Source organism: Zingiber officinale, chromosome 11B (genome assembly GCF_018446385.1).
Source record: "Zingiber officinale cultivar Zhangliang chromosome 11B, Zo_v1.1, whole genome shotgun sequence".
Lineage (NCBI taxonomy): Eukaryota > Viridiplantae > Streptophyta > Magnoliopsida > Zingiberales > Zingiberaceae > Zingiber > Zingiber officinale.
In genome coordinates this window covers 64,313,002-64,329,335 of record NC_056007.1, presented here as the reverse complement: position 1 = coordinate 64,329,335, position 16,334 = coordinate 64,313,002, and the positions used below count along the sequence as shown (strand labels likewise).

Genomic DNA, 16,334 nt, shown 5'->3' with positions numbered 1-16,334 from the left:
TCTCACCACAACTCCAACCAAGATCTCTTGGACACAAAGAAAACCTTGAGCACTTAGTGACTAATAATTAGGGTTAATCACCTCTAATTTGTCACTTTGGCTAACCATCCCAAGCTCCATTATATAGAGCTTGGAAAAATCAGCAAGGCTGATTTTACCATTACCAGTTGACTGGTACCATTACCAGTCGGCTAGTCCTTGCACCAGTCGATTGGTGTCAGCCTAACGGTACTCTAATGGCTCTTTACTAGTCGACTGATCCTTGTACCAATCGATTGATCCCTGCTGTTCGGGCACAGAAACTCTCTATGTTATACCCCAGTCGATTGGTCCCAATACCAGTAGACTGATAACACTCTCAACATAGGGTTTCCCTTTCCGAGTACATTTCTCTCCACTCAGACCCTCACGACTCACTTAACTCTTCTTCGCAGCTTTAACCTCTTGCATTCAAGTCTACTTCCTTTGGCTCTCGTCCCCCGAATGCATTCAAGTCCGCGGCTCGTCCCCAATGTCATCCTTCGCGTATGCCTCGAAGTCGCTTCCCACATTCACTGATTAATCCTTCTAGTAGTGCAGACTCTGATACCAATTGTTACGTCTAAAAGAAATTCATATATTTCTACAATGACATGATATTATCCACTTTGGGCTAAAGTCTTGATAGCTTTCTTTTTGAACTCTACCCAAAAGGTCTCATACCAATGAAGATATCTTTCTCTTATAAGTCCATAATCCTTTCCATATGCTTTCAATGTGGGACTTTATTTGAAAACATGTAACCCAACATTCTGTACAGACACATTATCTTATCCCCATCCATAAACTCAATATTACTAAAAGCAAAATCTAAAAAGTTTTCCATCCCAATAATAAACTCATTAGTTAAATCTGATGTTCAGGTAAATTCTTTTTATCCATCTAACTCCTTTCTTTCTGCATTTTTCTTATTTCAATTTATTAACATATTAATCAAAATATTAGCAAATAAAAACTAATACCTCACCAACAACAGTAACATAATGAATGATTATAACTAAGTAATATTATAACATTAGCAATTGTTTTAATTGTGTAGTAACCTTTGCACCCAGAAAAAACGATGTCATTACTTTTCAGGTTCTACTACTCTTGAACTTAATCTTGCAAAAAAGAAATAAAACTATCTTTAACTTTTATATATGTTTTACAGATTTGAATGAATTCACTACCAAAAACTAAGTGAAATGGAAGATGAACACAACATGAGATAAATCCATGAAAACAATCAAAAAATGTGAGAGATTTACGTGATTTGGCTTCGGATCTACAAATGTTAGCATATTTAGAATTGAATCTTATTTTATATTTTATTTGATTCCTAATACTTCCCCTAGCTTGTTACAAATATACTCAATTTTAACCACTCTCAAAATTAGTTAAAAAATCTAAGTTAATCATTGAAACTAAAAAACAAGTGAAGATATCCATGAACAACATTTTTTTCTCAAACGAAGTGGTTAAATCTCAATAAATTTCATCCTTACATAAAAGACGTAACTAAAACAATGTGCACGGCAATTTAATTATCACAATATATTTTTATTCTCTCAAAATGTTACGTAGTTAATCATTAACTATTTAAGCTAGATAAACTCACATAAAGCAAGAGTCATAGCTTTGTACTTTGTCTTTATTCTCGTCCTAGAAGCAACAATTTCCTCTTAGCTAATCTACTATCTGTGGATTTGTGGGAGAGTTCATCCAATCTGCATTTGTATACTTTACAAACTATAGATGACCAATAAAAGAGTCTTTTGTCGAGCATTCTTGAGAAAGTAAAATTCTTGAGACTAACTACTTTATGATAGTCATGTCTAGGCCTTAAGGAATAGATTAATCATACTTATAGAAAATGCTATATCAAGCTAGGCCACTACAAAATTGTTCAAGTTTCCAACTAATCTCATCCTTTGTTACTCCAATACCACATTTATCCCACACATGACCATGTCAACATGTCATGACAAGTGTACAGATATAAAAAATGAGTTCAATCAGACTCATCTTCCATGACACAAGAATAATAAGAAACAGAGGTAGCTTACCTATATTGGATTTGTCGGTGATGGGATTCAGCAACACAAGAGAGTATGAAGAGGTATTTGGCAAATGACACAAGGATGCTCACAATTCTTGGGAAAAGAGAGGAAGGTTTCACATAAAACAAGATTCAATTCTTAATATAACTTCAGCGGCCAGCCAATTGGCCTTGAGGTTTGGCGGTCAGCCTCGTGGTGGCCAACCTCCTCCTGGCTAGCTTGATGATGAGTTAGCGCTCGTGGTCGTGCCTGGCCTCACGGCCATGGCTAGCACCTGCCGCACCTCACCGTGACTAGATCTGGTCGGTGAGGGCTCTGCCTTGAAATAAGAGGGGAGGAAGCTTATTGTAGCACCTCTCCAAGCGCTCGTTTGTCACCGTCGTTGCCCCCTTAGGAGCGAGATAGGGGCTGGGTAGACAAATTTGCAACGAAAGATTTTTTATGCTAATTTAGGGATAAATTTTTTTTGTTGCAACTTTTGTTACTTATTAGTGATGATTACTTGTTTTGTCTTAAATTTTATTGTTAATTTAAATGAATTTTTTTCATAGCAAAACTTTGTTGTTAAATTAGTATTTTTTTTTTTTTTTAGTGAATAATTTGTTAGATTTTCTTGCCTTACATCTAGTGTTTCGATTTACACAGACTTTTCATGCACACTTGTTACATAAGTGAGATATTATTTCATTCGCCTTAACTTAAATGCTATCAAAATATCATAATTATATTCCCTTGACATGATTGCATTAACCCTATTTAATTTAATTTACTACAAATACTATCAAATTATATTTTAGCTAGATGTTATCAAATTGTGTAATTAAATGCTACTAAATTAGAATAAAAAATAGTGTTTTAAAACTCTCGTACGTAAATAAAGATATCTGTTCGTTTGATCAGGCCGGAAGAAATTTTAACTATCATTATATAATTTTATAGTATCTCACAAAAAGTCTATACTTATTCAGCCAAAACAAACTTAGCATTTATGACTGAACGGGTAGATTCCGTTGGTTTGTAAATGATCTCCTCCTGTGTTGATTAATATAATTAAAATTTATTAATTCAGAAGAAATAAAACCAGTTTTACAGAACAGATATTATATTATATTGTATTATAATAGACAACAATGAGAATTGTCATAAAATTATATATAAAAAAATACAATGCTCTAAGTAGCCATTAGGGCAATACTTGACAAGATCTAGCTAAACGTTCATGTATGCACTTAACATCCTCATTCCTCGCATAGCTGCTGCACGCATTGATAAAGCTGCATCGCCTCCTGGCCCTCCTCCACCCGCTGTCGCTGTATTGGATTAACCATGACGATGACGACGGCGACGACTTACCTTGATCTCTTCAAGAATGACTATCAACGACACAATGAAGGCGAAATCCTCGTTCGGATTCACTGTTATTTCTAGTTTGTCCCTTGCAAAAAATGCAGTCTCCCGATGCATCTGCAGTGTTAATTAATTAAATAATTCCAAAACCCGCGAGTAAGGAAAGAAAACTTTAATTGATGTATTTTTGTGCTTACTTGGGCTATGATTTCATCAGTTTCGCCAATACAAATGGTGCATTTCTGGCATCGTGCAAGTATCTTAAAATCACAGGGGGCAGCTTGGTCGGTGGTGTCGGTGGCCAAGAACACATCAAAGTTGTCCTTCCACTGGAATATCTTGTGCTTTCGCACGCTGAACAGCAAATCGTTCGGCCCGGTGCTGTCTCCTCTGAATACTCTCCATGTTTCGTGGCAGCTAAATGCCTAAATTAATAAACAAGAACGGCCAAGCGTGAGTAAAATTGAAGGGCAAGATAAAATTTTGATGATGAAACCTTCTGCGTACCTCTGGTTTCATAGTGAGGAGAGGGTTGCCGGTGGCGTCGACGAGGCGGAGGTTGATGAAGAAGATACCACCCTTGATCACCTTGAACACCACGTCGCCGTTGGTGTCGTTGACCTTGTAAAGGTCGTTCGAGAACAAACCGCCAGTGCTAGTGAGCTTTAAATTGACGGCGTACGGGACGGTGAACTGCCGAGCGGCCACCTGCTCGGCACGCGCAACATGTCTCGAGGTCTGCCTATATTCCGTCATGGTTGTTTGCTGCTACACAAGCCTCTGTGAAGATTTTGTGATTCAGTATTAATGGTGAGATCTGTTGTGTGTTGTCCAGCCTTGTTAAATAAATATCTCAACGTGAACGTAGACACGATCAGTAGGCAGGAAGAAGTCAAGTCAGCGTGGGTTATTAAAAATGCAATTGCGCGCGCGTTCGTTGTATCTTCTTGTTTGCGTACTGCAATAGGAGAGCTGGAGTTGGACTGAAGCTTCTTGCAAACTCACAAAACAATTCATTGAAGCTTCTTGCAAACTCACAAAACAATTCATTGAAGCTTCTTGCAAACTCACAAAACTTTTGGCAAACAAACATTTGGTTTAGACGGGCTTCCGAGTTCCGCCTCCTGCGAGCTTGTGCACCTTGGCTTGACTGTTACACATAAGCACAAATGAGCTGTCACATAGGCGCTTGTCTTATACATAATTTAAATACATTATACTTATACTAGAATGTACTAGTTCTTCTATACATGTCATAGAATATATTAGCTGTACATATACTACAGATGTACTTTTAAGGGACTCTCTACGCGATAAATAAGCGTTCCCGCCTTATTTATAAGCATCCCAATACGTAAAAACTATGATTAATTGTTGGTCTTCTCCCTCATCTTTCACTCTTTTATATATATAAAAATATATATATTATATCTTGTGAATATCTAAAAAAAAATTTAACTTAAACACTATAACTCAACTCCTAAAATCTAAACACAAAATCTTTTATATATATATATATATATATATATATATATATATATATATATATATATATATATATATATATAATCAAAATATCCATAACCATACAAAAGTAAATATGGAGCCCCTTATATCATGTCTGACGAACTGTCAGATTTGGAAGGAAACCATGATAGCATACATGCGCTCACTCAGGTACCACCTCTCGCTCTCTCTGCAACACATGCTAACCGCCTACTTGTCCTCCGTACAAGATAGAAGATAATGTATCAATCAACACCGTTATGATCATGTGACCCATCTCTGTCCATACTATGCATGTCTCCTCGTCATCACTGTCGAAATTCTCCCCTGCAGCCTCTAGCAGCGGGTGCCTCCATAACCTCCTTGTCGGGACTCTATCATGTGTCAATGAACAACTAATGGCTCCAAATCATCTATGTTTAACTCCTCCTGTGTCGTGAGCCTTGGATCGCCCAATGTCGTATCCAAACCTCATGAAGTCACTTTTAGCAAGTGACTAGCTGTCAACGGATTTGATGCGTCTTTACCGTGAGTTATTTGTTGCGGACTAGATAGGCACTATGTGAAAAACGGCTTTTTACTTCGTTGATTACCTGAAGTAAAAGACCTGTTTTTACCGAAGTAGACACGCGTGTAGTAAAAAGATTCATTTTACTTCGGATAAACTCCGAAGTCGTAGGCCCAGATAAAACGAAGTCGTATTGGGTGTCGGGTTCGGACATATTACGAAGTAAAAAGTGCATATAACTTTGTCGGTTTTTAAAAACACCGAAGTAATTAATCCTTTTCGACTTCATCGTTTAGTATTTGTTGTGAAGTAATATACCTACTTTAACTTCGGTTAAAAATGAAGTAAATGGATTACTTTTACTTCGTCATATATCGTTAATTCCTGAAGTAATTATCGATTAAATTACATTTAGCTTCGTTCTGGATCGAAGTAATAGATAGATACTACTTCGAAATTTTTGGTAATAACCGAAGTAGTTGATACTATTTTACAGCAACAAATTATATTGCTTCGAAGTTATAAGTAGATTTTACTTCGGATTTTATGAATAAAGTGAAGTATTTTATGAATAAATTACTTCGGATTTTAGACTTCAGTAATTTTGAGCATCACAAAAGGTAACTTCATAAGCCTTGATCAAAATAAGTCATGATTTCAACATATGTTTATACAAAACAAATCTCCCTAAATATGATCAAAATAAGCTATAAAAAACCAAAAACATGTACTGGTTCATTCACACAATTTGCAATTCACTTCAAATACGAGTACACAAATTCACTCCATTCGATTCTCACGTCATCATATTGTGTCTGCGTATAGTACTGGTTCTTCACACAACCTGCAAACTGCAATTTAGAAAGAACCATCATGTTATGTTTTGTAATGAAAACACTAAATCAAAACACAGTAAGTTGACAAAAAAATCATGAATTAAATTAACAAAAGCATGATAAGACAAATAAATATGTATTGTTATATGCACTCTTATAGTAACAATAACATTTCATCAAATGTGCAATAAAAATGATCCAACAGTTTTTTGAACCTTAAGTTTTAGTAGTTCCAATCGCATGGTGATTAGATGCTCAGTTAAATTAATGTATTGCATTCTCAATTTCACATGCACTATGACAAAAAAGCAAAAAATTGTACAATGAGACTTGCTCAATAATCACACAACACGAAAGTACTGAATTAGCAGTGTGGACAGATAACTGGATCTTTCAAGTAGCCTAGCTGATATGCTGAACATTTTCTTATGGTAGCTTGGGCATGGTTCTCGTGGAGATGTCAGTATTCTACCCACCTTGGTCATAAATAATGTTCAATATCGAGGTATGACTTATGATCCTTTGTCTCTCATCTTAAAACATCTAAATTTCAACTCGTAATACAGTTTATATTTTGATGCCTAAGGTTCTATTGGATTTGATTTAAACTAAGCACGTGTCTAGAAAGGTTTTGTCATTGTTATTAGCAAATGACTAGTATTAATTAAAAGCATTTTATAACATTAGTGCTAATAGAAAGACTATTATAGTTGTTCCTTGACAGCCTTCTATATTCTCAATCATCGGCAAGCAGAAATTTAATAGTTTATTAGGTCTATAAGGTAACCATGCCCAAATCAGTTACTAATTTCCCCCAGCTACTAATAGAACTATGCATAACACGGTTTTGTATAAAACCATAAACAAGGTGTCATCTAAGGGCGAGGAAAAAAAAGAAGGAAAGAAGCCATATCAAAGCATGAGAAGAAAGCAGTAGCAGGGCATGAACGATTTGATTCAGTATGTGCATTCCTATTCAAAATGGAAGAAATTCACACACCTTCCTCTCCAACTGTAGATCCTCACATTCAACAATCTCCTTCATGTACCGCATGACACAGTATCCACATTCAACACAACCTTGTTGTTTGAGATTACCCTAATGAATCAAAGTTAATGCAAAGTGAAAAACCAAATATATAAGAACCAGGAATGCATGTTTTCAATAAGACATACCGTCAACTGTTTGAAAGTTGGTCGTTTTGGATTACCCCTCATACAAAGGTACGTCCTCACTCCACTACATTGTAAAAATAGAACTTATTTCATTTCATATTTGCAAATCAATCTATTCAGAATCTACATAATCTAAAACATACTTGCACACTGTAATTTTCCAAGCGTTATCTCGGTTCCTATTACCCATTGAGTCCAACAAATAAATTGTATCTTTGTCCTCGTTTATAACGGTCAAGATCCAGTGGTTCCTGCACGATTGTCAATATATAGCTAAGCTACTATGTATTAGGAATTGAGCAGGGATTAAAAATATACCCAGTGTTGTATGGGAAAAGGCATATGCTGTCTCCGTTTGATGCTTTCAACTGATTAGCAATGTGTTGTGAAGAGGTACTGCCATCTTGAGTGGTTGGTATTTTGTTGGGATCCACAAACGACACATTCTCAGCCCTGTTTGTTTCCTTCAAGCACTTGTACAAGTAACTGCATTCAAGTAATAAAAAACATGGTTACTTAAGACATGAACTCATGCAAAGAGAAGAATTGTATATAAGACATAACTTACCCCATGTAAACCAATATTTGCCTGGACCCTATCTCTCTCATTTCCATACAGCGCATGATATCCTCTCTCAACAACGATGTACTCACATTACGTCCAAACATGGCTTCATCAAATTCGATAGGAATGGTCTCCTCCTCAGTCATCAGTCTAACAACAAAAGAATACAAAAACTTGCATGGCATTGGTAGAGCACTTTCAACTTCCTTGAATTTATTTTTCTCATCAGGAACCTCCAAAATAGCAAATGGTGGTGCAGGTTTCTCCTTTTTCTGTAATTTTAAATAATTGTAGCAAAATATATAACTATAGCAACAGAAAAGTGAACTGAAAATACCTTTGTCGTCGAAAATATCACCAATTCTTTTGGCCAGCCAAGCACAGTTCCAACAGCATCTACCATTACTGTTGGTCCCGACATAAGTGGAATTGGAAGCTCTACTTCCTCCTGTAAAACAACATCAACAGACACCTTTAAGTTGCCTTCCCCAAGTGGAGCATTGTGCAACATTACATTTGGGCCTCCGTCGGATACTATCGTGCCATATGCCACCACATTCCGCTTATTCTTCAGAGCCAAATGACATTTTTTCCCCTGAACAATAAGATATTATCTTTTAATATCTGAAGCTAGGAAACAAATTTAATCTACCAAATATAATACAAAACCTGATTGAATGAATTGTCGCATTCAAAAACTTCCACATCATCTTCCAATATTTGAACTGCCATGTGCAATGACTTGTTTGATGCTACACGTTCAGAAACTAGATCACTTGTTTCTGGCATAAATCGAGCAAGAAGAGCCTTCAGTTTTTCAACTTCAACTTTCAAAATCTTTGTTTCCTCCGCTTGCTCTTTGAAGTTTTCAACCAAAGCCTTTGACACCAACTCCCTCTTCTTCCTTGGAGTTTTGAAGTAGACTTGGGGCTTCACAAATCCCCCTACACCTCTAACCCTTCCGTAAGGTTCTTGGCTCCCTAATGCAGTAGTTACTACGTCATTGCTTCCAGAAGATATGAACTCTCCCCTCTTTTTTTTGTCCAACAAATCGTCCTACAAATATGGAGGTAACATTAAATATCCAATGAAGACACTTTTTTCACTTATTATGAATGAACTTGAAATAAAACTAAAATAATACAATTTTTTCAGCAACTTCAGCAGTCTCTGTATTTGGGATGTTTCCGGATTTGTCTTCGCGGGCCTTATGCCAAAGGAATGACCTATCAACTTCCTCATCCTCCCTGAATATTTTTCTCTGCCTCTACAATTCCAAAAAATGATCATTTAAAACATGACGTACTACATGAAAAGGATAATATAATGTTCCATGGATTACCAATTCAGTCTCCAATCCAATGTATCCCTTGCGAGACATTTTGTGATGATACTTGCAATTGCTCGCCCGTTCCTTTTGTTTTTCATGAGTGACCTATGTCACGTAAAAAAGAGTAAATTTTTAGAAGAATGGCTAGAATTTAAAAACACTAGGATGGAGTATGATGAACTTATTATATATATTCCTGCTGTACATGAACTTATTATATACAGAACTTCATTTTGTTAATTAAATGCCCTAAATGTTTTAAATCTTGGTGCATATAATAATTTAAATATAACATGATAATATCATCAAGTACCTCCCAAGATGGATGTAGCCTCTCATCAACAAAAGCTTTCCAAATTGCAGATGGGATCTGATACTGCTCCAGTGGTGACCTCAGTTTTTCAGGATTATCTCTATATGGCCAGACAAACCTACTGTTGAGTTTGTTTTTGAAGTCTCTCCATTTCTGGCCTGCTGAACTCATCACTGCCGCCTCGCTTTGAGGTGCTAAGTCGAAGACATTCTGTAACACACAGCAGTAATTGCTATCAGTTTGTATATTGAAAAAATCACAATGAAAAAAAACATAAGCAATCTCATAAGGAAGTGTATTATTGGATTATACTCACCGATATTTCTTCCCACACTTTCTGTTTCATGTTCTCTGGAACAGTGGGCCATGACTTTATGTTAATAGGCACCATGGATCTAACAACAGAGCCTATGAAAGATTGTAGTGCCTTCCCATTTTCATTGTACACAGGTCGTCCTATGTCATCATATTCAATCGTCGACTTTTTTCCCCATCTTGCAGCAGCAATAAGTCTGCACATTGATGTAGGCCCCCGAGTCTTCTTCTGCCTAGTAATAGGAGGTTGTTCTATTTCAGTCTCTCCTCGTAGCTCTGCAGCTGCTAACCCATCAGCATCTTGGTGTAGTTCGGTGTCCTCAACTACACGTGGCTCATCATATTTTGCTATTTTTCGCTCTTTTTTAGGACGCATTGTTCTTTTCCCTGCATATAGGAAAATAAATGATGAGATAACGGTATATAAAGTCTGCAGTGACAATATAATAAAAGAAGACGTGATACAAATAATAACATTAACACATACGAACAAGTAAAATAATACTAGTAAAAACAATAAATATTAATGCAGATGACATAAAAGTGGAAAACATCATTTTTTCTTGTTTGTTACAAAGAAACCCTCTTTAGAAGATCTAAAGTATCCTTCATGTGTAGGAATACAATGAATATCAACATTATCAATTGGTCGAGCTTCGGGAATTATGGTCCAAAGATCCTCTTCTCCCTCGTAACATCTATTTGGAACTTGAAGCACTATTGACCACCCTTTGTTCAGTGGGTCAGCAACATAAAATACTTGTCTAACTTGACTTGCAAGCACAAATTCATCCTTCTGGTGGCCTCGTTTGTTCAGATTAACTAAGGTGAAGCCACATTCATCATTGTATTGTATTCCTTTGTCATTTGATACCCATGCGCACTTGAAAAGAGGAACTTGAAATTGATGATAGTCTAGTTCCCATATCTCTTCAATAACTCCATAAAAAGTCACATTCTCTAACACGGGATTCTTATCTTTGGCACTACAAACAAGCATCGTGTTGGCAAGTAGAGAAACACCACTGTTTTGACAAACTTTCTCATCATCCCGCTCTTTTGTTTGGTATAAATTGCCATTTATGACATAGCTATCACACTTTAAGACTCGCACACGTGGTCCATGGGCCAACCATCTCAATGACGATGTCATTCCACCATTGCAACTATCGATTTCAGCAGCCACCTGACATGCATTCCTATTAATTAGTGTGATCAAAACAATGATTAACAAATATTGTATGTTAGCATCTTCTACATCACCTTTGCACAAAACCAGTCAATGAACCTCTTATTATGAGCATCTTGTATCCACCTTGCATCTTTCTGTTTCTTGGGAAACATTGTCTTCAAGAAGGATTTGTGTTCACTGAAGAATTTTACTTCTAAAGTTTTATTTTCATGAATACATATGGACTGCCAAGTACATATAATTATTAGTTATGCAGTACACTTACATAATGTATGGAGATATTTCTTCTGTATTTTCTAGAACAGTCAAGTGTGCTTGTTGGAGATCAATTTGTTGGACGATGATTGATGAATTGCTTGCTGAGAATCCAGGAATGCTTGCGTTTGGGTCACGTAGTGATTTAGGGACCCCAACAGGATCAAGGTCATTGAGATATTCTGAACAAAATTCAACTGCTTCTTCTGCTGCATATCTCCTAACAATGCAACCTTCTGGATATTTTCGACTGCCTACGTAACTTTTCAACACCTTCATGCATCTTTCAAATGGGTACATCCATCTGAAGTAGACTGGTCCACATAATTGGACTTCACGAACAAGATGAACTGTTAAGTGAAGCATGATATCGAAGAAAGAAGGGGGGAAATACTGCTCCAATAAGCAGAGTGTAACAATCAAGTCAGATTGCAGCTTATCTAACTTGGCTACATCGATAATCTTGCAACAAATATCTTTGAAGAAGAAGCATAATCTTATGATAGCATATCTAACATATTTTGGCAGAGAATTACGTATGACTATTGGCAGGAAGTGCTGCATTATAACATGAGAATCATGTGATTTCAAGCTACTTAGCTTCATCTCATCCATGCAGACAAGATTCTTCATGTTTGATGAGAAACCTTCCGGAACTTTTATATCCATTAATGACCTACATACTTGTAATCTCTCATTTTTTGTGAATGAGCATGCTGCAGGAGGTAGATATGTTCTTTTCTCACCAATTTTAGGAGCCAATTGAGGTCTAATTCCCATCTGAACCATGTCCAACCTAGCTGCCACATTGTCCTTGGTTTTTCCCTTGATGTTCATCAAAGTATTAATCAGAGACTCGAAAACGTTTTTCTCAATGTGCATAACATCGAGACAATGCCTAACATGTAGGTATTTCCAATATGGAAGATTGAAAAAAATTGACTTCTTCTTCAAACATTTACTGAAATTTGTAGCTCCAACATACTTTTCTTCTTCAATGTCTTCCACAATATTCTCCTTTGCTTTTTTCCTTATTTTCCCCTTCACACTTGTTTTCTTTCCAAACTCACATGTTATGTCTGAAAGCTTGTCAAACAAATTAATTCCAGATAATGGCCTACCTGCTTCACCAAGTTCCTCCATGCCATTAAACTCCTTTATTTGCCTCCGATATGGATGAAATCGTGGTAGGAATCGTCTATGCCCAGCAAATGACATTTTCTTCCCATTTGGTAAGTGCTTTGCATAAGTATCCTCACCACATATTGGGCATGCGTAATAACCATGTGTAGTACATCCACTAAGGTTACCATATGCAGGAAAGTCGTTGATGGTCCATAAAAGAACTGCTTTAAGAGTGAAAACCTCCCTTCGATAAGCATCATAAACTCCATCAACTCCTTCCCACAAGAGCTGCAAATCATCAACCAGAACCTCAAGGTAGACGTCGATATCGTTTCCAGGCTGTTTCGGCCCTGAAATGAGCATCGTTAGCATGATGAATTTCCTTTTCATGCACATGTCTGGAGGCAAATTATATGTGGCCAGCAGCTGTAGCGACTACTAAGATTGCTGTGAGGATTAATTCCATCGGCTGCAAGTGCCAGGCGAATATTTCTTGCCTCACTTCCAAAGTCGGGCCACATATGATCCACCAATTTCCATGACGGTGAATCAACTGGATGGCGTAACTGACCAACAACTCTTGTGCTATCTGCATGCCATGTTAAATTTCTGGAAGTTTCTAAAGATTTAAACATGCGCTTAAATCTTGGTATGGGAGGGAAATACCAAACCACTTTGGCAGGAACACCTTTCTTCTCAACATTTTTCTTGGTTAGCTTCCATCTTGATAAGCCACATTTCGAGCAGCTTACGCAGTCTTTATATTGTTTCCTATAAAGGATGCAATCATTGGAACAAGCATGAATCTTTTCATGACTCAAAGCCAAACAACTCAACGTCTTCTTTGCTTCATAAATTGACGATGGCAGATTGTGGTTATCTGGCAGCATGTCCCCAAAATCTGCTAGTAGATCTGAAAATAGAGCATCACTCATCCCATGCCTTGCTTTGGTATTGTATAGTTTTACAAGTGCACTCAACTTTGTGTAACGTTTGCATCCCTTATACAGTGGCTTCTCTGCTTCCTCCAAAAACTTCATAAATGCTTCTGGATTTTCTGTATGGTTATCATATGCTGCCTCACACAAATTAACAGTTTCAAAATTATCATGACAATTATCAGTTGGCTCTTGGTTGACACTCGAATTTAATCTATCCTTCTCCTCAGCCTCACCATGCCAAATCCAATTCAAATAATTTTTACTGAAACCATTGAAGTAAAGATGCTCCCGAATCCACATAACCGCTCCCTTTTTAAGATTCATACATTTGCAACAAGGACAATGAATTAAATTGGGGTCGATATGTGGATTCTGCAAACAACTTCTAATGAATTGTTCTACACCCTCCTCATACTCTTTGGACCTCCTATCTAAGTAAATCCAGGATTTATCCATTATAGTACAACATAATCCCAAGAAACTTCTTCAGAATTATCGTGCTAAAATTATTTACCGCTAGCTCAATGTGTTCTTTGATCAAAACCTGAAGATACTACATTTTGTTAAGCAAACGTTAGAGTAAGACTGCAAAAAGGTAGTCAAATTCATATCGAGCACAGTTCCATATTTTATACTCATTCCAACAGCTGTCAATATTTTCTACTCATCATGAAGAAAAATAATGCGTATTTTGTACAATATGTGGATATATAAAGAACGAAAGCATGGCACCAGTTGAATTTCCAAACACTTGTCTTTTTTCGAACATGCACACTCAATCATTTGACATATGAACGCTCTTAAATAGATTGAATCTATTGGGTTGTCAACAATCCAGTGTCGGAGACCATTCAGCCTGATAGTAGTAAAAGAAAACCCCTCTAATTTCTGATTTTAAAGTTAGTTTTTCATAATCATGCTGTTGTGATTGTTGAAATTTGTGATGGAAGCAGTTTTGAGTTCGTTTAATCCAATTGTAACCAAATTTCTTGAAATTTATGGTGGTTCTAAATTGTTCATGGATGGAGCATTTCAGAATGTAGGAGATATGCTGAGTTGCATTTGTACAAGTTGTGTGATACATTTTCAGAGAGCTTACACAAGTTTTTTTATTAGAACTTTTTTTGTCATCCTGAGGAGTTAGGAAAGGTTTGAGATGTAACTATAGAAAGTGTGAATAATAATTTTATTTAGTTTTATTGTATTTTTACTCTCATATTTTTTTTAGCCAAAGATTTACTTTGAATTTTATTAAATTATTTATCTTAAGTGGTATCATAGTTAGAAATTGTTAAATTAAATTGTTGTATTTATGCTGGATGAAGCAGTTACACATTTAATCTCAATAAGTGATAGCATAGTTGAGATTGTCTGATTCTGAAATGCTGTATTTGGGATCTTCATAGTGGATGAAACAGGTAGCACAAAGACAAATTATGTTAGGATGGTGAGAATTTACTATAACTATTAGTGAATGTTGTATTTAAAAGTTATTATCATCATCTACCTAATGGAGAAAATGCTAAGCTATCTTATGCCAAAGAGAGTAGCAAATAATAGAGAGATGTAATCACTCTTTATCAAATTATACCTAGTGTGGATCGAGTATACAACACAAGGCATTAGATAGAAATTGGATGCATCTCTGTTTTATTTCAATCCATTTCAAGAGGACAAAGATAAAGTATCTGACCACATTTATATAAAGAAAGAAGGCATTCATCATCAAGATTTGAATAGGAGTGTAGTGGTCACCGAGAGAGCAAGGACAAAATAGAAATTATAAAGGTGAGTGTTCTAGCAATATTGATTTGTATATGAATGTTGATGGTTGCTTAGCAAATTGTCTGAACAAGGAAACAAAAACACACATTAGTTACATTAGTTTTTGTTATCTCATGGGAAAACAATCCATCTTCTATAGTTGATATTTAAATTCAACTGGTGCTATGCTTGCTTGCATTAGGAGGCAGGTATTTTTTTTAAAGAAAAATTAATACATGTGGAACTGAGATTTTGAGGGACAACTTGAAGGAGTAAGAGTACAACACATGTCTTACTCTAACTTGAAAGCATGCATATTTTTAGGTAATGACCTCGTAAACATAGAGAATGAAAAAAAAAGCAAAAGAAATTTCCAAACACTTGTCTTTGTTGGAAGAATAGCACCAAACCTACAACAAATTGGAGACCGTCTAAAACATGATTTTGCAAAATAAAGGAGGAGAAAAAGAAGAAGAATAAGAAAAAGAAATCGAAGGAAAGAAAACATACGGTATATCTCAAACACTTGCAACCTAAACCCTGCGTAAGAAAGTTCAAGTTGCCAAACCTTATTTCGGAAGCCCTAACGAGGAAACCTTCGTCTCTGTTGCCTAAGACTCCAAATCAGAAGCCCTAACGAGAGGGAATGGAGAGGACTGAAATGAAGGGGAAGGAAGAGGAGGTCCAACCTTATTTCGGCAGAGGGAAGCCCTAACGAGAGGGAACGGAGAGGACTGAAATGAAGGGGAAGGAAGAGGAGGTCCAACCTTATTTCGGCAGAGGGAAGTTAACGAAAAAGTGGGGGGAAATAAAAGTTAACTCTTGTACTATTACTTCGGAGTAAACACTAAAAATTCTATTCACGACGTTACTACTTCGGTATTTAACAACTTTCCGAAGTAATAGCTTATTTCAGTTTAAAGCGAAGCCCGCGTTTTTAAATATGTGAAGTCTATATTTGTATATACTTCGTCAGTTTTTTCAGCGAAGTTGCTTATACACTATTACCTCGTATATTTAAATTGATGAAGTAAATCGTGGCGAAGTAAAACGTCGTTTTTCACATAGTGAGGTCAATTG

General features: G+C 36.4%; 3 protein-coding genes and 1 long non-coding RNA gene across 4 annotated transcripts; all 4 read right to left on the bottom strand.

The window, feature by feature from the left end:
* Positions 1-3,195: 3,195 nt before the first annotated feature.
* LOC122035148 (protein LURP-one-related 15-like) lies at positions 3,196-4,224 on the bottom strand. The gene is made up of 3 exons (XM_042594543.1): positions 3,936-4,224; positions 3,626-3,853; positions 3,196-3,545 (listed from the first exon to the last, which is right to left on the bottom strand). Exons 1-3 carry the CDS (start codon positions 4,182-4,184, stop codon positions 3,402-3,404), a joined length of 621 nt encoding a protein of 206 aa, XP_042450477.1. The 5' UTR covers positions 4,185-4,224; the 3' UTR covers positions 3,196-3,401.
* Positions 4,225-7,566: 3,342 nt separating this feature from the next.
* Positions 7,567-8,808, bottom strand: LOC122033971. The gene is made up of 5 exons (XM_042593113.1): positions 8,689-8,808; positions 8,357-8,614; positions 8,023-8,291; positions 7,773-7,940; positions 7,567-7,705 (listed from the first exon to the last, which is right to left on the bottom strand). Exons 1-5 carry the CDS (start codon positions 8,806-8,808, stop codon positions 7,567-7,569), a joined length of 954 nt encoding a protein of 317 aa, XP_042449047.1.
* Positions 8,809-9,226: 418 nt separating this feature from the next.
* LOC122035124 lies at positions 9,227-9,721 on the bottom strand. The gene is made up of 3 exons (XR_006126905.1): positions 9,663-9,721; positions 9,362-9,454; positions 9,227-9,286 (listed from the first exon to the last, which is right to left on the bottom strand). It is a non-coding gene; the product is annotated as an uncharacterized LOC122035124 (long non-coding RNA).
* Positions 9,722-10,530: 809 nt separating this feature from the next.
* LOC122033970 lies at positions 10,531-13,790 on the bottom strand. Its single transcript, XM_042593111.1, has 4 exons — positions 12,989-13,790; positions 11,435-12,899; positions 11,241-11,346; positions 10,531-11,163 (listed from the first exon to the last, which is right to left on the bottom strand). The coding sequence occupies exons 1-4, from the start codon at positions 13,788-13,790 to the stop codon at positions 10,531-10,533; spliced, it is 3,006 nt and encodes a 1,001-aa protein (XP_042449045.1).
* Positions 13,791-16,334: the final 2,544 nt, after the last annotated feature.

Excerpts from the sequence above, each read along its gene's own strand:
- LOC122035148 (XM_042594543.1), bottom strand. The coding sequence starts at position 4,184 with ATGACGGAATATAGGCAGACCTCGAGACATGTTGCGCGTGCCGAGCAG. Across the intron at positions 3,854-3,935 it reads TCCTCACTATGAAACCAGAG|GCATTTAGCTGCCACGAAAC; the intron begins GTACGCAGAAGG and ends TTATTAATTTAG. Across the intron at positions 3,546-3,625 it reads CTGATGAAATCATAGCCCAA|ATGCATCGGGAGACTGCATT; the intron begins GTAAGCACAAAA and ends TTAACACTGCAG.
- LOC122033971 (XM_042593113.1), bottom strand. The coding sequence starts at position 8,808 with ATGCCAGAAACAAGTGATCTAGTTTCTGAACGTGTAGCATCAAACAAG. Across the intron at positions 8,615-8,688 it reads GCGACAATTCATTCAATCAG|GGGAAAAAATGTCATTTGGC; the intron begins GTTTTGTATTAT and ends CTTATTGTTCAG. Across the intron at positions 7,941-8,022 it reads CAAATATTGGTTTACATGGG|TTACTTGTACAAGTGCTTGA; the intron begins GTAAGTTATGTC and ends ACTTGAATGCAG.
- LOC122033970 (XM_042593111.1), bottom strand. The coding sequence starts at position 13,790 with ATGTGGATTCGGGAGCATCTTTACTTCAATGGTTTCAGTAAAAATTAT. Across the intron at positions 12,900-12,988 it reads TAATCCTCACAGCAATCTTA|GGCCGAAACAGCCTGGAAAC; the intron begins GTAGTCGCTACA and ends TGCTCATTTCAG. Across the intron at positions 11,164-11,240 it reads TTGACTGGTTTTGTGCAAAG|GTGGCTGCTGAAATCGATAG; the intron begins GTGATGTAGAAG and ends AATGCATGTCAG.